At 44.6% G+C, this 23,270-nt stretch overlaps 1 protein-coding gene across 1 annotated transcript in view; it reads right to left on the minus strand.

Annotated features, from left to right (window-relative positions):
• Positions 1–23,270, minus strand: part of LOC133445656 (mediator of RNA polymerase II transcription subunit 14-like) — a 57,995-nt gene that overhangs the window by 19,451 nt on the left and 15,274 nt on the right. The window contains exons 2-5 of the mRNA XM_061722980.1: positions 18,139–18,194; positions 17,902–18,027; positions 17,188–17,266; positions 15,475–15,634 (exon numbers count right to left, since the gene is read on the minus strand). Of these exons, the coding sequence (XP_061578964.1) occupies positions 15,475–15,634; positions 17,188–17,266; positions 17,902–18,027; positions 18,139–18,194 (421 nt within the window). The remainder of the gene's footprint in view (positions 1–15,474; positions 15,635–17,187; positions 17,267–17,901; positions 18,028–18,138; positions 18,195–23,270) is intronic.

Raw genomic sequence — 23,270 nt, forward strand, 5'->3', positions numbered from 1 at the left:
TGGCGAGGAGCTGCGCCCGGCGACGAGCACGAGCCAGGCGCGCGGCGGCGGACAGTGGAGCCTGAATTATGGTTCCACGTTACACCAACGCAGAGTTTACGCCGTACGTTGCGCGTACCGTGTAATGGAAAATTTTGGTATAACACTGTCTGTTGCCTGTTTTCATTCCTATGCCAAGGTCATGTTCCTTTGACACAGTGGCCTGGCATGGTTGCCAGGGTGATGGGTGATGTTTTGTCTTTTCCGGCTCCAACTATAAAATAACCTGTCTCTAATCTTCTTCAGCGCACTCAGGACTGTCGGTTCATGTGACCGGTTGGACTGTGTGGCTCCGTTCAATTGAATGTTTGTCCTCTTTTCATTAAATCTTCGAAAGACAGCTGAGGTGTCCTGACATTCTTTTTGGACAACAATTTTTGCCACCACAATTTGGCGACCACGAAGGGACCTCATCTGTGCCGGATTCTTTCCTTCTCTCCTCCGGAATCGAAGGTGTTTTAAGCATGCAACAACCTCGTACTCCCCCATCAAGTGAAGGTCGAGTGAGGGCCTCTCGTCCGGAGGGGGGTTGGGAAGGTCCCCGCACCGACTGGGGTCGAACGAACCCGGTGGCTTCAGAAACGCCTCGCTGTTCTTTTGGGTGAGTTTTGGAAAGAAAACGGCCGAAATAAGGTGCGCGCTAACGTCTCCTCTCTGCCTATTCAGCTGATGTTGCCGGTAGTCCAAGTATTTGGAACCGGGGAGGGCTGGTCCAGCCAGGGTCTGAGGACCTTGGGCTGTTTTATTACTGACCTAGGAGTTAGTGATCGAAGGGCCAGATTTTGTCTGGGGGCGTCGTAGAATGCCTATCAATTCTAGGTGATGAAGGAATTTTGTTTGTTACTAACCTAGGAGTTAGTGATCGAAGGGCCAGATTTTGTCTGGGGGCGTCGTAGAATGCCTATCAATTCTAGTGGAAGAAGGAATTTTGTTTGTTACTAACCTAGGAGTTAGTGATCGAAGGGCCAGATTTTGTCTGGGGGCGTCGTAGAATGCCTATCAATTCTAGTGGATGAGGGAATTTTGTTTAAGAGAAAAAGACTCGCCTTTCGGTACGACATCAGCTGTAGGTCGCCAGACGTGACGGATCACGAGTGCTTCTGTAGCCGTGGTTTGAGAGTGGAAGACTACTTCAAGTCGGGAACTTGAGGGCTCTGGATTCGGGGAATCCGAGTATGCCAGACGGGGTCTGGGGGCGGCTAGGATGCCTCATTCAATCCTAGAAGGAGCGGAGGTTTTGTGTTTGTGCTCTGAGCTGTCTGTTAATGTCTGGCTAACAATCTTGACTGTCTGGAGGATAACAAATAATTTTGAGAAATAATTGGAGTTGGAATGTTTTCCTGTTGATTATGTCGTGGGCTTCTGCGTCTAGAATCCGGTTTGAGTTAAGTGGGTAATCCGAAGTATACCTGGTAGGATTTAAAAGATGCAGCATTTGGAAGCAAACGGGTAATCCGAAGTACTACTCTTCTGTAGGATTTAAAAGATGCAGGACTCCAGTCAAATCTGAACCGTGACTTTTTCTAATATATTTTTAATCCAACTTTCTCTGTGAAAGAGCTGCGCGAGTGTTTCCGGCTGTTGTGACGTCACAAACCCTGATAAGCGGAAGACCTTGGTTAGCCATGGTGTTGTTTTTTTTTGTGTTTTTTTTTTTTTTTTTTTCCTCTCTCCTTCTGAAAATTTAGACTCGCAACACGTCTGAGAGGATCAAATAATCAGTTGTGGAGGCCAGTTTTTCAATAAGCCTTCTGGGAGTAATTTTTCCGAAGGACCAGATTTTTCAGCACTAAATGTGAGATATATGATAGTTAATTATGGAAAAGAATAGAACCCACAACCTTTGTCGGAGCTGTGGGTCAGACGACTTAAATTCCCAAAATAAAGAAAACACGAGAAACAGGAAGCCTGAGCGTTAAACAGCTGGAGGCTTTGCAGGTTAGACCAGTTATCACTCGCTAAAAAGAAAAATGAAAAACGAATTTAGATAGATTGGAATGTTGCTGAGTGAGGCAGACACCCAAACAGACTGTGCCCCAGTGTGTGAAGCTGGACCCGGTCTGGACTCTGCGCCCCCCGCCACACCCGCCCCCCCAACTAGCGCCGGGACCTCAGGCAGAGCTCACCAGCGCCTGGACTTCAACCAGCTGCGTCCGTTTGCCCCCCACTGCCCCCAACTCCACCCGTGGGAGCACCCCTCCCCCATCTTCACCCGTTTCACCCATCGGAGAGATGAGGAAAAGTGCTGGGAAGACTGGCTGTCTCAAGGACATTTTTGACTGGCAGAAAGCCTGCGTTTCGCCAGGAAAATTGTGAGACTATTGCTGCAAAAGGCTGAAAGAGTGCAACGGGGGGGCACAACACAGTGAGGGCCCGCGCGAAAAGGGGGGCCGGACTGTCTAGGGGTGGCGAGGAGAGCCGGTGAGGTGTCCGGTGGACACGCGGAGGCCGGCTGTGAAGTCTGCAGAACACGTGAGCACCTGAATACTAAATACACATACACACAAGAACCTTGTTTTTCATTTAATAGGTCTGGATTTTATGTTTAATGTCCGAAGGGAAGGGAAATCAGCACTTGTCTGTTTAAGATTAGATTATGATTTAAGATTACAACGTAATTTATTAATAGACGTTGGAATTGAGTATTGTGTCAGGTGAGGTTATTCATGACGTGTGGGCAGGGCTTGAAATTAGCAGTCGCCACTCGCCATTTGCGACCTAGATTTTGCTGTGGCGAGACATATTTTTGGCTGTCTCGCCACTTGGCGACCTAGAAAAATTATACCACTCCAATCCAGAGGGTGGCGGTAATGCTCATTTTCGTTGGTTGCCAAGCGCCGCTAACGGGTCAGAAGAAGAAAAGTAAACGAGGGAACATAACATAACCGGTAAAATATGCCGAAATCCGGTATTTTATAATCTCTCTGGTCAAAATGTCCGGTGAAAAACTCACTGGGGCTGCGGGACTCCGCGGGAGTACCGCGGAGGGACACGCCGAGCCCCGGTGCCGGGAGCCGGGAGGAAGCGGAGCTGCGGCGCCGACATCCACGTGTGCGTTGATGGTTCCGCGTCGCACCGACGCAGAGCCTACGGCGTAGGGTTCGCGGCGACGCGCACCCTACGCCAAACCCTACGGCGTAGGCTCTGCGTTGGTGTGACGCAGAACCATAATTCCGGCTTAAAAGTAAACAACATGCGCCCAAGTACCCGTGCATGACAGGCGGACACACACAGGGAGAAGAGACAATTTCTTTAATTTTTTTTTTTTTTTAAAAACTTTATCCTTATGAACGCAATTGTTATATACTTGTTGGTAGTCCAACTTTCCTTATTTTAATCAGAACACTTTCTTTTTTCCTCTTCGGTGTGGAGTAGTGGGTTTGGAGCGGCAGCCATCGGTTAGTTTTTTCTTTTTAGATCCGAGGCTTTGCGTAGATGGTGGCTTCCGCAACTTTCATGCGCTTTTTCTGCGCAAGCAAGCTTTATAGATGAGGCCCCAGGACTGTTACCGCAGTACCGCGGAGTAGTACTCGGTGCCGGGAGCCGGGAGGAAGCGGAGCTGCGGCGCCGAAATCCACGTGTGCGTTGATTTATGGTTCCGCGTCGCACCGACGGCGTAGAGTACGCGTCGCCGCGTATCTTACGCCGTAGGTTACGCGCAAGCTTCTGCAATATTTATTTATTTATTTTTTGAAGTTACGCTCGTGAGTCAATTGACAGGACTTATTTTATTTTAAAAACCCTGTTTTTCAATAAAAATACTATTACATGACTTGCATTGATATCGTACTACTGCATATGATTTATTTTTAACCTCAATAAATTCATATAGCCTATCACAAATGTGTGTGAGGTGAGGAGGGAGGAGGGAGGAGGAGGAGGAGGAGGGGGCAAATAGTTTGTATATTTGAATCTAATGTACTTCATGCGTCTTCTTACTGCTGCATAGGGATTTATACTGTTCTTCCAGAATAGTTGAAAGGTCCTTTTACACAGCACATTTGATTGAGAAGAACGGGATGACTGTTATATGGTACTACTATGATTGCTATATAAGTAGTGATGACGAAATACTCTAGTGAAGCAACTTTTTGGTTTTGGCGAGTAAAAAATCTGTTTGGCGAGTAACTTTTTTGACCTACTAGCCACTTGGCTAGTAGGTCAAAAAGTTAATTTCAAGCCCTGCGTGTGGGTACGCACAAGGCAGACTGGTACGCCTCATTCCCGGTTAATTAAAAATGAGGTACAAATAAGATGAGGTGATATAAATGGACTAGAAGTGAAATGGATTCGACCTGAATTCACACACTATTTTTCTGTCAGGTTCCGGTAGAACGTTTTAGTTTTATTTATTTTTTGCTCGGCATTCCAGTCCATCCTAACAGTCAATGTTGTTTGCTGTTGTTTTGATGGTAAAATTTTGTTTGCTGTTGTTTTGATGGTAAAATTTTGTTTGCTGTTGTTTTGATGGTAAAATTTTGTTTGCTGTTGTTTTGATGGAAAAATTTTGTTTGCTGTTGTTTTGATGGTAAAATTTTGTTTGCTGTTGTTTTGATGGTAAAATTTTGTTTGCTGTTGTTTTGATGGAAAAAATTTGTTTGCTGTTGTTTTGATGGTAAAATTTTGTTTGCTGTTGTTTTGATGGTAAAATTTTGTTTGCTGTTGTTTTGATGGTAAAATGTTACACTGTTGTTTTGATGGTAAAATGTTACACTGTTGTTTTGATGGTAAACTGTTACACGTTTGATTTGATGGTAATATGTTATACGTTTGATTTGATGGTAATATGTTATACGTTCACTCGTGTGGGGTCGGCTCGACCGGGGGTCAAGGGGCCTGGTGACCAGCAGGAGTCTGGGAGACCCGGTGACCAGCAAGGAGGAGGGGTAGCTGACGTAAGAGTCACTCCTCTCGATGGATCTAGTGGAATGGGAATTTTTGTTTGCCTGTTTTGGCTAATGGTTCTCCTGTCCAATGTTTTTGTCTAGTGTTCATGACTGGAACTGTTTATTGAATTGGGATTCCTGTAAATGCATTAAAGTGGGTTTGAGTCCCGCTGAGGGGTTGAGTTGAAGGTCAGGGACCTTCGGGGGTCTGGGACCCCCCCTTTTTTAGCTAGGGATTTAAATTGCCAGATAAACTTGGATGTTGATGGCGTGGCTTCGTGAAGATACTATGTTGATACTTTACTATGTTGACATGAGCCTGAAAAACATAAACAGAGATGTTGAGATTGTGAACCCCCTCATGTATGTGAAATTCAGCATTAACTGCTGTTGCGCCTGCGCTCTGTGTGTGCGTGTGTAAACGCGTGGGTGTGTGTGGGTGTGTAAGCTCCGTGTCGCTTGTCTGACTGCGCGTTCACGCAGGGAGCGTTCACGTGAGGCTGCGTGGATGGGAGAGAGATGTTGTCTCGTTTTCCTTTCTGTTGACATTTTTTTTTTTTGTTGTTAAATTGATACAAGTAAAATAGTTTTTTACTCATTCTTTTCCCTGTGTGGGGAATTGATGATGTGGAATTGTCAGAATTGGGTTGATTTACTGTTCGAATGGTTGCAGGTTACTTTTGTGATACTGTATTTGAACCGGATTGTGGGTCAAGGACGTATAAGGCCTTTGAGTAGCCCATTTTTAAAATACTTAAAATAAAGATATTTTTGGCCATTTTCCAAACGTTTGAAATGTAGTGTACACGTACATGTATGTGAAAGCTTCAAACAAAGGTATTTTAGTGTTTTTAAACCTACATCTATAGGGCAACGACCCTGGTTTTTGTTGTATGGAAATTGGATTCTTGCCCGTTGAGCTGTGTATGATTGTGAAAAGCATGTTACATATCAATCATTTTCCTTTATTTTGTCTGTCGTGAAGTCACATACTGTTGATTGACGGTTTCGTCAGGAGTGGGTTTCGTCCCGTAAAATGAGTGCCCTGTGTTTTTTTTTGGATATGGGTCAATGACAAATAAGGCTTCCGCAGAAGGTATTTTTAAAAGAACTCTGTTGTGTCTACAATATTTTAAGATTATTGCATTCCAGTGGCCAGGTATTTAGTATCTTTAGCGTCCAATTTTACATTTAAAGACGGAATAATAATTATACAAATATACAAATGAATGCATTTAATACAATATCTATTCACATCATAGTTGTCAACCATTCGTTCACTTTAACCTATTATTTATTGGTTTAAATGAATGTTTTATGTGGTCGCACCACCTGACATCAGTTGTGCCACCTGACTTTTACAGCTAATTTTAAATTAGACGGGCTTCTACTTGGACACCTGTATTGGCTACCTTGGCTGTCAAGTTCATACATATCATTTTTAAATAGAATAGAGAGTTTTATGATAAAATCACATTTTCCTGGTTTTACATTGGTTGTACCATTTGACATTTTGGGGGTTTGAGATGCCAAAATGTAAAGTAACATATATTATCTGAATGTACCTGGAAGGTATTCAAACTAAATAGGTTTTATAGAATAAAGTGATATATGTCATAAATTGATTAACATTATTTTAAAGGGAAATAATGCACCCGGACACCAAAGTATGCATGCCATGTCGTTGACCCATCTAGTGTTCATGAGCCTACTGTCATTGGCTCTGAGAGGCAGTTTGGAAGTGCTTATTGCAGTATGTTGTTGTTATCTTGGTTGCGAGTGAGTCCTGAGACGAATGCGTTAAAGCTTCTCTGGACCTGTTGACCCATTTTGGCTGAACAGGGGCATCAAGCCAGCCTGTCCGAACTGCAGTTTGTTGCCACAAGGGTTGCGTTTCTGGGTCATGTCATTTCGGGGGAGGGCAGATCCCTCTCACCTGGCAGAATTACGGCCATTCAAAAGCAGAAACGCCAGAACTGATCATTAAGAAACAAATGATGTAAATTCTGGGCTCCACGAGGTATTGTCGACAGTGGGTCTCGCATTATGCGGAAATTGAGGCACCATTGGCAGCAATTGCCCATGGAGAAGGCCTACAAGCATCAGACCCTGGTACCTGGACTGACGAGGCTGACGACGCCTTCACTGACCTGAAACTGACGTTACAGACGCCTCCACTACCTGGACTGCCTGACTGCTCACGACTTTTCGTCCAGACTGTGGACGGAAAGGGGGGTTACATGACTTCAAGTGCTACAGCAAGTTCTTAACCCTTACCCTTTTGCCAACAGCGGATGATGGAGAACCACTCGCAACGCTAACATCCATTTGTTCCCCAAGACCTGAATTTGAGTGATGATGCTGTTGTAATGATGTTGTCTTTGTTCCCCAAGACCTGAATTTGAGTGAGGTTGCAATTGACAATGCTGACTTTGATCTTTTTTGTTGTTGGTTCTGCTTCCAGGGCTCCTGCTACGTGAGTTAACATTGCAGGTTTTGCTTTTGGGGCTTTTGTCACCGATAAGTTTTTTTTATTTTTCCACAGGTAGACCCATAGCGCATCACGTGGATACAATGTTCCTGCCTACACAAATTGCTGTGTGTAAATGTGATGATCACACTAACAATCTGATTTTGTCTCTCAATGAAATGTTCAAGCTGACGCAGCTGCAAAGGAAACTGCGTCCAAACAACCTTTGTCTCTCAAAGTACGATCTGTCTCCCTGCTACTTCCGTCCTCGGCTGTGACCTCGGTTGAGATTGGTGAATTGTAACTAAGGGCTTTGCACACTGAAATATGGTCCTGGGAGGATGCAGACTGCAGGGTAATTAACAGGGTGTGAATGGGGCCCGACGGCCGGCCATGTCTCCCCAAGAATTTTTTCCCTCACTTTGCTTAATTGACACAAGGTTTCATGTGTCAAGGGGTGGGGGATGGTGAGTGAAATTCGCAATACGAGGGTATACGATGACACTGGTTCACGAGAGGGGGTTCACAACTCGCCCCCACCAGACAGACGTTTCAACACTTGCAGATGAATTTCATTGAATTTACACCCAGTGAAGGCAAAAAGTTTGTTTTGGTTATCATTTGCATGTTTTCTAAATGGATTGAAGCTTTTCCCACAACAAGACAGGACTCCGCCGCAGTGGCCAAGGCTTTGATGCACCTGGGGATTCTGGCGAAAATCACTTCAGACAATGGCGCTCCGTTTGTGAGCGCGGCACTGAAACAGGTCGGTGAGTACATCGGCATAGATATAAGACAACATTGCGCCTACCACCCAGCTTAATGTGGTGCTAATGTGGCGCGCCAGAGAAGCAAAAATGGCCTGAGCCCCTTTGAAATCCTGTTTCAAGAGACCTTTAAACAGGGATTGGGCCCGTTTAAGAGGCAGCAGCAAGAAACTGGCCTTTGTGAAGACGAAATGTTACGATATTGTGCAACCTTGTCGTCTGTTTTGTCTGATATCAACAAGCAGGTTAAGACAGCCCTCCCCAAACCGGCAGAGACGAAACTCCATGACCTCGGAGTGGAGACTACATCGTGGTCAAAGACTTCAGACGTAAACACTGGAAAGCTCGGAGGTGGAACAGACCGTTCCAAGTGCTTCTGGTGTGGAGACAGCAGTCGAGGTTGCAGAGAGACGTACCACGTGGATCCACGCCAGCCACTGCCGACGGGTTCCTGATCCACGCGCACGCCATGCACCTGATCGAGAGGCCACGGCCGTACCATCCCCTTAGGCGGTTCGGATGCGGCCTAAGGGTGGCGCCCAGCGTCCTGCTGGTCGTCTTCATAGGGGTGAGGTTGCTTCTGCTGCTGTTGGAGAGCCTGCACGATCACACGTCACAGACCAACTGCACGACAATCTCACCTCCCCCTGACCACGATTCTGAGGCGGCACCTACCCCTCTTTGGCTGGTGAGAAGGGCTGCTGTTAACACGACCAACATGACCAACACGGCGTTGCAGCTACAGGACAACATATGGTTCCGTACCATGACCACTGTGACGAGGCAGCTGACCAACGAGATCGATGTGACACATGTTGTCGGACACCTGAATGAATTGTTGCATTTGCAGAGGAGGTCCTTGTTTTCCATTTCAGGGTGGGAAACTGCACTGTTCAACCTCTTTGCCCCTGAACTGACTATTCTTTTGGGTTTTGTGTGTTTTTCTGTGTTTTATTGTGCCATGGGTGAAGAAACTAGTAGCTTCTGCCATTCCCACCGCACCTGGACGGTTTGCCCAGGAGATGGACCACAATGATGAGTGGGTTCCTCCTTCCATGGAGGATCCAGAGCTACTTTAATTTATATTCTGCATTAATCCTTCCTCAGGTTGATGATGTTTTTTTTTTCATTTATGCTGTTTTGAACTGATTATGAGCTGTTATGTCCTGTTGACAGGTTGTGAGGGAATCAAGCATTAGCCCCGTGGTACGGTGGGTTAAAACATGGAGGGTTTTGCCAGGACATGTGGAGAATTTTGTCATTTTTTTGATTATTATTATTATTATTATTATTATTATTATTATTATTATTTTACATGTTATCTCATTTTATCCTTGAACTGCATAGTCACACAGTGCCTTTGATTTTTTCTCTTCTCCTTTTCCCTTCATGGACTATTGTGCTGAATGTGATTTGTTTTGGTATTGTTTGAAATAGATTAGTTTATATTCCATGATGGGTTTTTCCCCTACTGGGGTTTTTTCCTTCCTTATCTATGATAGGGTAGCTAGACAGATTGAGTCTTTTGACTCTCCCCTTTGTCTATTGAAGGGAGAGGTTTTGGCTCTTCTGTACCCGTGACCTAAGATCCTCTGTCGGGGTTTTCTGTGACTCCCGCGTTGGAGAAGGGGTGTGCTAGCGTTTGGCTGGTGCGCGACAGAGCATGTTGGTCGCGGGATAGGTTATTGCAAAATTTCCTATTTTATTATGGTTTAGCATAAAAATGCTAAAAGGGGTGGAATGTAATGGAAAATTTTGGTATAACACTGTCTGTTGCCTGTTTTCATTCCTATGCCAAGGTCATGTTCCTTTGACACAGTGGCCTGGCATGGTTGCCAGGGTGATGGGTGATGTTTTGTCTTTTCCGGCTCCAACTATAAAATAACCTGTCCCTAATCTTCTTCAGCGCACTCAGGACTGTCGGTTCATGTGACCGGTTGGACTGTGTGGCTCCGTTCAATTGAATGTTTGTCCTCTTTTCATTAAATCTTCGAAAGACAGCTGAGGTGTCCTGACATTCTTTTTGAACAACAATTTTTGCCACCACAACCGCGTACCCTACGGCGTAGGCTCTGCGTTGGTTTAACGTGGAACCATAATTCAGCCTTGAGCCTGAACCTGCAGCTCGTCAGCTCATCAGGAGGAGAGGTTAGAGGTTAAAGGTTAAACAGCGGGGCTGCCAGTTGTTCATTGCTGGTTGGTTTTGTTAACTCTGAGCTTTGTTGGTTTATTTGTTAGTTTGCTGGGGTCCGTTTCACAAAGCAGGTTCAACAAACTCTGAGTCTAATCCTGAACTCTTAGTTGATCTACTCTGAGATCGGAAACTCTGAGTTTTCGGTTCCAGAACAGCGGATTTGGGGTAATTTACTCAACTCTAAGTAGTTTCACCTGGAGTTAAGCGCGTACGCCACAACTATAAAAAGCCAGCATTAATGGAGCCCTGATACAACGATTCACCATGGCAACCGGCGACAACAACGGCAAAAGATCCACAAACTTTTTTTTTTTTTTAAACTTTATTTAACATTTCAATCAAAATCCATTTGAGGAAACGTTAGTTTGCATCTGAAGATCCACATACTTCACGCCGTGTCCTTTTTCACCCGAATGGAATTAGAGATTTTAATGCGTGCATACGGCGAATTTGAACATGTTTTTCAAAAAAAGAGTAACACTGCAGCACAGAATAATATAAAATTAATTTAACAGATCTCTACATCATTCACCTGCAATCCTGTGGAACTCCTTTGATGGCTTGGACAGGTTTATGTAGGCTTGCCACCCGTCCCTTGAAATAGCCTACGGAATTGTTCCGTAATTGAGAATTAAAAGTTGCGTTCCGTATTGAACCAATACAGACACATATTATGCTCTTATTTATTCATGTAATAATATACAGGTGGAGGTCGGAAAATGTGAATATATTGCAAAACTTAATTCAGTAAATTCAACTTAAGGTGAAACAAATATTATTTCCCACTACATGCAAAGTGAGGTATTTCAAGCCTTTATTTGTTATAATTTTGATGATTAAGGCTCACAGTTTATGAGCCATAAAAAAATAAAAAATCTAAAAAAAATTGAATATATTATGAAATCATTAAACAATTCAATCATCAAAATTATAACAAATAAAGGATGAACATATATTGCTTTGCCTGTAATGACTATGTACTGTAATATACATGTATTACGTGGTCTGATAACCATCTCCCGACGAATATTTAATTCTCTGCTCATTAATTCTGCACCTTCATCAATTGTGTCTTCATCAAAAGGACATGCCGTGTTCGTGACAATGGACTTCTAATATTTATACTGACTCTGTTTTTAATGACAGACGGCAGAACTTCGCCAAAACTCGCCTGCTGACTGAATGAATGAGGAAATCAAATGTGCGTGTGTCTCTGAAAGAGGCGGAGACGCAGAGAAACTCCAGGTTCATTGAGATAAACCTGGTCCCGACCAGGTTACCATGGTAACCAGGTTAGGTTCAAGAGTCTGTTACTACGGTAACTGACCAGGTTCAGAGAGTCTGTTACTACGGTAACTGACCAGGTTAGATTCAGAGAGTCTGTTACTACGGTAACTGACCAGGTTAGATTCAGAGAGTCTGTTACTACGGTAACTGACCAGGTTCAGAGAGTCTGTTACTACGGTAACTGACCAGGTTAGGTTCAGAGAGTCTGTTACTACGGTAACTGACCAGGTTAGGTTCAAGAGTCTGTTACTACGGTAACTGACCAGGTTAGATTCAGAGAGTCTGTTACTACGGTAACTGACCAGGTTCAGAGAGTCTGTTACTACGGTAACTGACCAGGTTAGGTTCAGAGAGTCTGTTACTACGGTAACTGACCAGGTTCAGAGAGTCTGTTACTACGGTAACTGACCAGGTTAGGTTCAGAGAGTCTGTTACTACGGTAACTGACCAGGTTAGTTTCAGAGAGTCTGTTACTACGGTAACTGACCAGGTTAGGTTCAGAGAGTCTGTTACTACGGTAACTGACCAGGTTAGGTTCAGAGAGTCTGTTACTACGGTAACTGACCAGGTTCAGAGAGTCTGTTACTACGGTAACTGACCAGGTTAGATTCAGAGAGTCTGTTACTACGGTAACTGACCAGGTTAGGTTCAGAGAGTCTGTTACTACGGTAACTGACCAGGTTAGGTTTAGAGAGTCTGTTACTACGGTAACTGACCAGGTTAGATTCAGAGAGTCTGTTACTACGGTAACTGACCAGGTTAGGTTCAGAGAGTCTGTTACTACGGTAACTGACCAGGTTCAGAGAGTCTGTTACTACGGTAACTGACCAGGTTAGGTTCAGAGAGTCTGTTACTACGGTAACTGACCAGGTTAGTTTCAGAGAGTCTGTTACTACGGTAACTGACCAGGTTAGATTCAGAGAGTCTGTTACTACGGTAACTGACCAGGTTCAGAGAGTCTGTTACTACGGTAACTGACCAGGTTAGGTTCAGAGAGTCTGTTACTACGGTAACTGACCAGGTTAGATTCAGAGAGTCTGTTACTACGGTAACTGACCAGGTTAGGTTCAGAGAGTCTGTTACTACGGTAACTGACCAGGTTCAGAGAGTCTGTTACTACGGTAACTGACCAGGTTAGGTTCAGAGAGTCTGTTACTACGGTAACTGACCAGGTTAGGTTCAGAGAGTCTGTTACTACGGTAACTGACCAGGTTAGTTTCAGAGAGTCTGTTACTACGGTAACTGACCAGGTTAGATTCAGAGAGTCTGTTACTACGGTAACTGACCAGGTTCAGAGAGTCTGTTACTACGGTAACTGACCAGGTTAGGTTCAGAGAGTCTGTTACTACGGTAACTGACCAGGTTAGGTTCAGAGAGTCTGTTACTACGGTAACTGACCAGGTTAGATTCAGAGAGTCTGTTACTACGGTAACTGACCAGGTTAGGTTCAGAGAGTCTGTTACTACGGTAACTGACCAGGTTAGATTCAGAGAGTCTGTTACTACGGTAACTGACCAGGTTCAGAGAGTCTGTTACTACGGTAACTGACCAGGTTAGATTCAGAGAGTCTGTTACTACGGTAACTGACCAGGTTAGATTCAGAGAGTCTGTTACTACGGTAACTGACCAGGTTAGATTCAGAGAGCCTGTTACTACGGTAACTGACCAGGTTCAGAGAGTCTGTTACTACGGTAACTGACCAGGTTAGGTTCAGAGAGTCTGTTACTACGGTAACTGACCAGGTTAGGTTCAGAGAGTCTGTTACTACGGTAACTGACCAGGTTAGGTTCAGAGAGTCTGTTACTACGGTAACTGACCAGGTTAGGTTCAGAGAGTCTGTTACTACGGTAACTGACCAGGTTAGATTCAGAGAGTCTGTTACTACGGTAACTGACCAGGTTCAGAGAGTCTGTTACTACGGTAACTGACCAGGTTCAGAGAGTCTGTTACTACGGTAACTGACCAGGTTAGGTTCAGAGAGTCTGTTACTACGGTAACTGACCAGGTTAGGTTCAGAGAGCCTGTTACTACGGTAACTGACCAGGTTAGGTTCAGAGAGTCTGTTACTACGGTAACTGACCAGGTTAGAGAGTCTGTTACTACGGTAACTGACCAGGTTAGAGAGTCTGTTACTACGGTAACTGACCAGGTTCAGAGAGTCTGTTACTACGGTAACTGACCAGGTTAGGTTCAGAGAGTCTGTTACTACGGTAACTGACCAGGTTAGGTTCAGAGAGTCTGTTACTACGGTAACTGACCAGGTTAGAGAGTCTGTTACTACGGTAACTGACCAGGTTAGATTCAGAGAGTCTGTTACTACGGTAACTGACCAGGTTAGAGAGTCTGTTACTACGGTAACTGACCAGGTTAGATTCAGAGAGTCTGTTACTACGGTAACTGACCAGGTTCAGAGAGTCTGTTACTACGGTAACTGACCAGGTTCAGAGAGTCTGTTACTACGGTAACTGACCAGGTTAGGTTCAGAGAGTCTGTTACTACGGTAACTGACCAGGTTCAGAGAGTCTGTTACTACGGTAACTGACCAGGTTAGGTTCAGAGAGTCTGTTACTACGGTAACTGACCAGGTTAGGTTCAGAGAGTCTGTTACTACGGTAACTGACCAGGTTCAGAGAGTCTGTTACTACGGTAACTGACCAGGTTAGGTTCAGAGAGTCTGTTACTACGGTAACTGACCAGGTTAGGTTCAGAGAGTCTGTTACTACGGTAACTGACCAGGTTAGGTTCAGAGAGTCTGTTACTACGGTAACTGACCAGGTTCAGAGAGTCTGTTACTACGGTAACTGACCAGGTTAGATTCAGAGAGTCTGTTACTACGGTAACTGACCAGGTTAGGTTCAGAGAGTCTGTTACTACGGTAACTGACCAGGTTAGGTTCAGAGAGTCTGTTACTACGGTAACTGACCAGGTTCAGAGAGTCTGTTACTACGGTAACTGACCAGGTTAGGTTCAGAGAGTCTGTTACTACGGTAACTGACCAGGTTAGGTTCAGAGAGTCTGTTACTACGGTAACTGACCGAGAGCCTAAGTTACCTCTCTTTGTGAAACAGGCTAGAGTTACTCCTCTCTCTCTGGTTTGAGTTACCTCCCTTTGTGAAACGGAAAACTCAGAGTTTCCCTCATTTCAGGGTTAACAGACTCAGAGTTTTCACTAAACCTGCTTTGTGAAACGGACCCCTGGTGGTTTTTTTTCTCTGTGATTTTTAAATTATTTGTGAAGAAGTTCTGAGTTTCCTGTGAGGAAGGTTTTTTTGTTCCCTGTGGGAGTTTTTCTGGGTTTTTCTATTAAACTACGCCTCGTTTTGGTTAAAGTTTAACCCGGTTTGGTGTCGTGTGATTGGGTTCAGAGAGAACGATCCATAACACTACAGATGTGTACAGACGTGTGTAGACGAGTTAAAGAGGTAACGCCACAGATTTGTTTTCTTTATTGTTGTAATCTGTGCTTTAAATAAATCTGACATTGTTTATTATAAAACAGACTGATTTATTGCTTGTGTATTTGAAAAATACATGAGAACAGGACCTTGAAAAAAATAATCGCATATTAAATCGCAATATTGAGGAAAAAAAAAATCGCAATTAGATTATTTTCAAAAATCGTTCAGCCCTAGACGGGACTACACATCCTCCAGGAACTCACGATGTAGTACTGCGGCAGGGACAGGGACGGGGACGGGGACAGGGACAGGGACTTACGATGTAGTACTGCGGCAGGGACAGGGACAGGAACTTACGATGTAGTACTGCGGCAGGGACAGGGACGGGAACTTACGATGTAGTACTGCGGCAGGGACAGGGACAGGAACTTACGATGTAGTACTGCGGCAGGCGGGTCAGCTTGATGAACAGCTTGTGCTTGGACAAACCGCCCACGGGGTGGGAGGACGAGTTGGACAGGTGGAGGACGTCCGTGCAGACGGTGGGAAGATGTTTGACAGACTGACGACAGCGCTGCTCGCCCAACCAGAACCTGCAGAGAGAGAGGTGATGAAGATCAGCTTATCAAACATCTCAGGAGACACAGGACAGGAACTTCTCCAGCTGTTGCAACAACTGCAACCAGTCAGTAAGTGTTTTTACATGGGAAGTTTAATTCCTCTTTAATTCAGAATTAAAATTAAATCTGATTTAAATCCTTTGCCGGACACCGGAACCTGCAGTGTGGGAGTGAGGGGGGCAGGGTAACGGCCCCTTTTGGGCGGGGGAGAAGGTTCGTCCCTCAAGACTCCTCTCCCTGGCCCTGCCCCTTTTCAACCTTTCCCCGACCCTGCACCCCAACCTGGGACTTGCTGATTGGGCCGGAGCTTCGGGAGCTGCATGCTGGCCTGCGGTCCCCACCCCTGGTCATCCCGTTGCTGGCCCCCCCTTCTCCTCCCTTTTCTCTCTTTTGTCCTGCAGGTGGCCATGGGTGGCTTGTAGCTTGCATTACGGAGCACAAGTCTTTTCCTGACCCTGCACCCCAACCTGGGACTTGCTGATTGGGCCGGAGCTTCGGGAGCTGTGTGCTGGCCTGCGGTCCCCACCCCTGGTCATCCCGTTGCTGCTTCCACCTGCCTGCTGTGCTGTTGCCGTCCCTGACCCACCAGTCTGGCCCTCGGCAGGAGGGTCCCCCCTTATGAGCCTGGTCCTGCTCAAGGTTTCTTCCTCCTAAAGGGGAGTTTTTCCTTGCCACTGTTTGGCTTAAGGTTTTTCTCCCACTAGGGGAGTTTTTACCTGCCATTGTTTATGTAATAACTGCTCGGGGGTTTATGTTCTGGGTCTCTGTAAAGCGTCTAGAGACAACTCTGTTGTATTAGACGCTATATAAATAAAATTGAATTAAAATTGAATTGAATTTAAAATGAGTAAAAATGACCATGTAAACAGCAAATTCCCAATGAAAATGGCCATTCTGAATTAAACTTAATTCCAAAGTAAATGGCTGGTTTATTCTGATTTTAAATCAGAATAGAATAATTCCAGATCATGTATAAACTCATTCCTCTTTAAATTAATTCCGGTCTTTCTTTCTGCTCGTTCCCTCCCCGTCTGTCTCCATGATCTTATATTCCACTGGGCTGGTTTTCCTAACAAAGTTTCCAGATACAGCAGCAGTAAACGCTGGTCAAGAGCAGAGACCATTTATTTAATAAATAGAAATAATTAAAAGAACAGATGGAAACAGGAAACATCAGAATGTTGATCTTTTCAAAGTTGTAGCAGCTAAGTTAGTTTTTCTCCCGGTAGTTTAACTTCCGGTCCCCCCCCTATCCAATCAGAACCTTCCCAACCCCCAGACCTGGAGAGGAATTGGAGAAAGACCATCAAACGTGTTTCCATGGAAACCTCAATTCAGAATTACTATTTCCATGTAAACTCCAAGGAAAACAGTTGAATTCTGAATTATTGAATTCAGAATAATTAATTCTGAATTAAAAACCATCATGTAACCGTGGCTGGTGTGAAGAACCTGCAGCAGTTTCAGACCTGTCGACTACTCATCGCTGCTTTCACCCGTAAACTACCAACCGTAGTGAAACGTACTTGAGCTGCTGCAGCCAGGACGTGATGCGCTTCATGTCCTCGTTGATGGACTTCTCGATGTCGTCCAGCATGGACTGATCTGGGGGTTAAAGGGAGGTTTTAGTTTAGTTTATTTGCACATAAAAAAGTATACAACCGCCAAAAATTCAGACAAACACTATGTAGAAAAAAAAGGAAACATCAACAAAAAAAAGAAATACAATGTAACAGAAAAAAATGTGCCGGAGGGAACCAAAAAACCCATAAGGGCTTGTCGATGTTTCCTCCTATAAGGAAACAAACAATATCTACAGAGATATGTAAAACATAGGACAACTAAGGAGAATAAGCTAAATTATTAGAAAAACAGGAATCTGATGAGGATGTGCACAGAAGTTCTGGAAATTAGTTAAGCTTTGCTAAACTGGGTTAGCAAAAAAGTTGTGATTTGTTTCTTGAAATTATTTGTGCTCGAGCATTCTCTAATATTGAGTGGTAATGTGTTCCAATAAAGAGGAACCTCTGAACCTAACTGGAAATTGGGAAAAAGTCATCCTGAAAAAGGTGGGATGGAGATTGTTTGCAGACCTGGTATTAAAGTGATGAATTTGGGAATTGAAATAAAGAATGAAAACAGGTTGGAAGTAGCTTGTGGTTGGAAGTAGCTTGTTTCATGTCAACATGAGGATCTGGTGGTGAGAACATGAACCACGGTTGGCCCCGGCGGACACTGACCCAGTCCGTACAGCATGGGCTGGAACATGCCCGAGTGCAGGTCCACGAAGATGTGCAGGCACTCGGAGCGGCCGCACGGCTCCAGGATGGGGATGACCAGCGTGGGCAGAGCCGTCTCGATGAACGCTGAGGAGGAAACAACAGTCTTTGTGAGGAGAGGAGGGACTGGAAATCCTCGTTACAGATCAGAACTGAGAAAACATGGTTACAGATTCAGAACTGAGAAAACATGGTTACAGATCAGAACTGAGAAAACATGGTTACAGATCAGAACTGAGAAAACATGGACCCAGCTAGAGAGGAAACAACAGTCTTTGTGAGGAGAGAAGGGACTGGAAATCCTGGTTACAGATAAGAACTGAGAAAACATGGTTACAGGTCAGAACTGAGAAAACATGGTTACAGGTCAGAACTGAGAAAACATGGTTACAGGTCAGAACTGAGAAAACATGGTTACAGGTCAGAACTGAGAAAACATGGACCCAGCTAGAGGGAATGAGCATGACGTCACAGATGGAAGACTGAGTGTCAGAAAGAGTGTCAGCGTAAACCTTCAACTGGAAATCATCTAAAATGGTAAAGAGCTGTTGTGCGATCGACTGTTCTCATAGATTTAGCAAGAAATCAGGGTTATCGTTTTACAGACTGATGAAAAATAAGCTTAAGAGACAAATGGATCGCTGCAATTCACAGAAACAACTGGATTCCAGGGACCAAAACGTGGATTTGTGGTTCCCATTTTGTATCAGGTAATGTTGGATTTTTGGGTAGCTAACGTTAAACGGTCAAATCATAAAGTTCGGTGTCTTCATCACTTTAATTTCACCAACAAATCCTGCCTTGAAGTTGGACCAAGCGCCAAGACTTTTGTATCTTCAAGCTTTGCTTCGTGTATTTCCCCGGCGTTGAAATGAAGTACATATAAATATCCCTGCTCGCTGACACCGTCACCCCAGACACGTTGTTTAAGGCCCAGTCCCAATCCCCCCCTACCCCTACTTTTCATCCCTACCCCTAAATTTTGCGCGTTCCCGTGAGGGTAATGGTTCCCTATTCCTCTTTGCATGTAGGGCTAGTGGACATAACGAGGGCTAGTGTGTATGAATCCAGCCCTTCACAGCGATGGATTTCAGATGAACTCACTGACTCCCAGAATGCCTTACGTCGTCATTTGCAGACTGAATAAAAAAAAAAAAACAATTTTAGTGAATAAAATCAATATTTTGATTTCGTTTCTGCATAAAAATGCGTTTTGATTACATTTCTAGCTAGAAATATATATTTTACTTTCAAAATATTCACTCAGTGGATGTACATAATCACACGCTTGCCCGTTGTTGCAAAGATCACGCCAGAATAAAGGCTGATTTATGCCTTGACGGAGCAAGTGGTGTCCCAATCCCTAGGGAACATTACAAGGACCCTAAAGTTTGTGGCTTCATTTTTAGGGCTAGTGTTAGAAAGTAGGGGGTGTTTTGGGATTGGCCATTAGAGTCTGTATAAAAACAGTCAGCGGTCTGGTCCACTAGACGTGATATTTAGGCGTTAGCGGTGCAGAGGAGGCTGATACTACGTGATATTTAGGCGGTAGTGGTGCAGAGGAGGCTGATACTACGTGATATTTAGGCGTTAGCGGTGCAGAGGAGGCTGATACTACGTGATATTTAGAGGCGTTAGCGGTGCAGAGGAGGCTGATACTACGTGATATTTAGGCGTTAGCGGTGCAGAGGAGGCTGATACTACGTGATATTTAGAGGCTGATACTACGTGATATTTAGGCGTTAGTGGTGCAGAGGAGGCTGATACTACGTGATATTTAGAGGCTGATACTACGTGATATTTAGGCGTTAGCGGTGCAGAAGAGGCTGATACTACGTGATATTTAGGCGTTAGCGGTGCAGAGGAGGCTGATACTACGTGATATTTAGAGGTTGTAGTGGTGCAGAGGAGGCTGAAACTACGTGATATTTAGGCGTTAGCGGTGCAGAGGAGGCTGATACTACGTGATATTTAGAGGCTGATACTACGTGATATTTAGGCGTTAGCGGTGCAGAGGAGGCTGATACTACGTGATATTTAGAGGCTGATACTACGTGATATTTAGGTGTTAGCGGTGCAGAGGAGGCTGATACTACGTGATATTTAGGCGTTAGCGGTGCAGAGGAGGCTGATACTACGTGATATTTAGGCGTTAGCGGTGCAGAGGAGGCTGATACTACGTGATATTTAGAGGCTGATACTACGTGATATTTAGAGGCTGATACTACGTGATATTTAGAGGCTGATACTACGTGATATTTAGAGGCGTTAGCGGTGCAGAGGAGACTGATACTACGTGATATTTAGGCGTTAGCGGTGCAGAGGAGGCTGATACTACGTGATATTTAGGCGTTAGCGGTGCAGAAGAGGCTGATACTACGTGATATTTAGAGGTTGTAGTGGTGCAGAGGAGGCTGATACTACGTGATATTTAGGCGTTAGCGGTGCAGAGGAGGCTGATACTACGTGATATTTAGGCGTTAGCGGTGCAGAGGAGGCTGATACTACGTGATATTTAGAGGCCGATACTACGTGATATTTAGGTGTTAGCGGTGCAGAGGAGGCTGATACTACGTGATATTTAGAGGCTGATACTACGTGATATTTAGGCGTTAGCGGTGCAGAGGAGGCTGATACTACGTGATATTTAGAGGCGTTAGTGGTGCAGAGGAGGCTGATACTACGTGATATTTAGGCGTTAGCGGTGCAGAAGAGGCTGATACTACGTGATATTTAGGCGTTAGCGGTGCAGAGGAGGCTGATACTACGTGATATTTAGAGGCTGATACTACGTGATATTTAGGCGTTAGCGGTGCAGAGGAGGCTGATACTACGTGATATTTAGAGGCTGATACTACGTGATATTTAGGCGTTAGCGGTGCAGAGGAGGCTGATACTACGTGATATTTAGAGGCTGATACTACGTGATATTTAGAGGCTGATACTACGTGATATTTAGAGGCTGATACTACGTGATATTTAGAGGCTGATACTACGTGATATTTAGAGGCTGATACTACGTGATATTTAGAGGCTGAAACTACGTGATATTTAGGTGTTAGCGGTGCAGAGGAGGCTGATACTACGTGATATTTAGGCGTTAGCGGTGCAGAGGAGACTGATACTACGTGATATTTAGGCGTTAGCGGTGCAGAGGAGGCTGATACTACGTGATATTTAGGCGTTAGCGGTGCAGAGGAGACTGATACTACGTGATATTTAGGCGTTAGTGGTGCAGAGGAGGCTGATACTACGTGATATTTAGGCGTTAGCGGTGCAGAGGAGGCTGATACTACGTGATATTTAGGCGTTACTGGTGCAGAGGAGGCTGATACTACGTGATATTTAGGCGTTAGCGGTGCAGAGGAGGCTGATACTACGTGTTATTTAGAGGCTGATACTACGTGATATTTAGAGGCTGATACTACGTGTTATTTAGAGGCTGATACTACGTGATATTTAGAGGCGTTAGTGGTGCAGAGGAGGCTGATACTACGTGATATTTAGGCGTTAGCGGTGCAGAGGAGGCCGATACTACGTGATATTTAGGCGTTAGTGGTGCAGAGGAGGCTGATACTACGTGATATTTAGGCGTTAGCGGTGCAGAGGAGGCTGATACTACGTGATATTTAGAGGCGTTAGCGGTGCAGAGGAGGCTGATACTACGTGTTATTTAGAGGCTGATACTACGTGATATTTAGAGGCTGATACTACGTGATATTTAGGCGTTAGCGGTGCAGAGGAGGCTGATACTACGTGATATTTAGGCGTTAGCGGTGCAGAGGAGGCTGATACTACGTGATATTTAGGCGTTAGCGGTGCAGAGGAGGCTGATACTACGTGATATTTAGGCGTTAGCGGTGCAGAGGAGGCTGATACTACGTGATATTTAGGCGTTAGCGGTGCAGAGGAGGCTGATACTACGTGATATTTAGGCGTTAGCGGTGCAGAGGAGGCTGAAACTACGTGATATTTAGGTGTTAGTGGTGCAGAGGAGGCTGAAACTACGTGATATTTAGGTGTTAGTGGTGCAGAGGAGGCTGATACTACGTGATATTTAGAGGCTGATACTACGTGATATTTAGGCGTTAGCGGTGCAGAGGAGGCTGATACTACGTGATATTTAGGCGTTAGCGGTGCAGAGGAGGCTGATACTACGTGATATTTAGGCGTTAGCGGTGCAGAGGAGGCTGATACTACGTGATATTTAGAGGTTGTAGTGGTGCAGAGGAGGCTGATACTACGTGATATTTAGGCGTTAGCGGTGCAGAAGAGGCTGATACTACGTGATATTTAGGCGTTAGCGGTGCAGAGGAGGCTGATACTACGTGATATTTAGGCGTTAGCGGTGCAGAGGAGGCTGATACTACGTGATATTTAGGCGTTAGCGGTGCAGAGGAGGCTGATACTACGTGATATTTAGGCGTTAGCGGTGCAGAGGAGGCTGATACTACGTGATATTTAGAGCAGGGCTGTACAGTGCGACAGTTTTCATCGCATTTGCGAATAAAAATCATCCGGTGCGAAGAGAAATATGTATCCACTCGCATTTGTGCGAGTGAGTTGCGCTGGGGTCATGTTAAAAAAAGTTTGAAAATCATTATGAATGTCTCTTGACTTACATCAGCCTTTCTCAACCGGGGTGTCGTGGCACCCTGGGGTATCGTCAATAAAATTACCTATTCTGACATTTCATATATAAATACCGTATTTTTGCGACCATACGGCCGGGGCGCCGTGTGGAAAGGCTATTAATACTATTAATACATCCATGATCCGACCGCGCGTGGCGACTGCGCCTCGACACGCGGACCAAAATCTTACTCTGCTCAGAAGAAAGTAGTACCTTTTTGCGGTCCCGATCACGGGACTCTAGCGGGGTTTTGAGCTCTGAACTTTTAAGTCTGGTGTAGAGTTAAGCCTTACCTTATTAAATTAAACCTTTTTCGGGTCGTGAGTAGGATAAACAGAGGACAACTTCTGCTGAGTTTGAGAGTACTTTACTGTCCGCTCAACAGTGTAGGATTTTAGAACATCAACACAGCAGCTAGTGCTGTATCACTCCGCCCAATCTAAAACATATTAACAACTACAGATAAACTGACTAGTGTAATTATAGTCCCTGATTTACATCAGAATATAAAGAATATATTTATAAAATAATGAACCCTGAATTACCAAAATAACCAAAATAAATCTCCTCTTACACTTATAAGGTGAGAATGAATCAATCTTTTTTATTATGTAAAATTGTATGTATTTATTTACTTTTATTTATGTATTTAATTTTAGTGGTTAAATTTCTGGAAAAGAAAAAAGTCAAATCATAC

Source organism: Cololabis saira, chromosome 6 (assembly GCF_033807715.1).
Source record: "Cololabis saira isolate AMF1-May2022 chromosome 6, fColSai1.1, whole genome shotgun sequence".
In the NCBI taxonomy this organism is placed as follows: domain Eukaryota; kingdom Metazoa; phylum Chordata; class Actinopteri; order Beloniformes; family Belonidae; genus Cololabis; species Cololabis saira.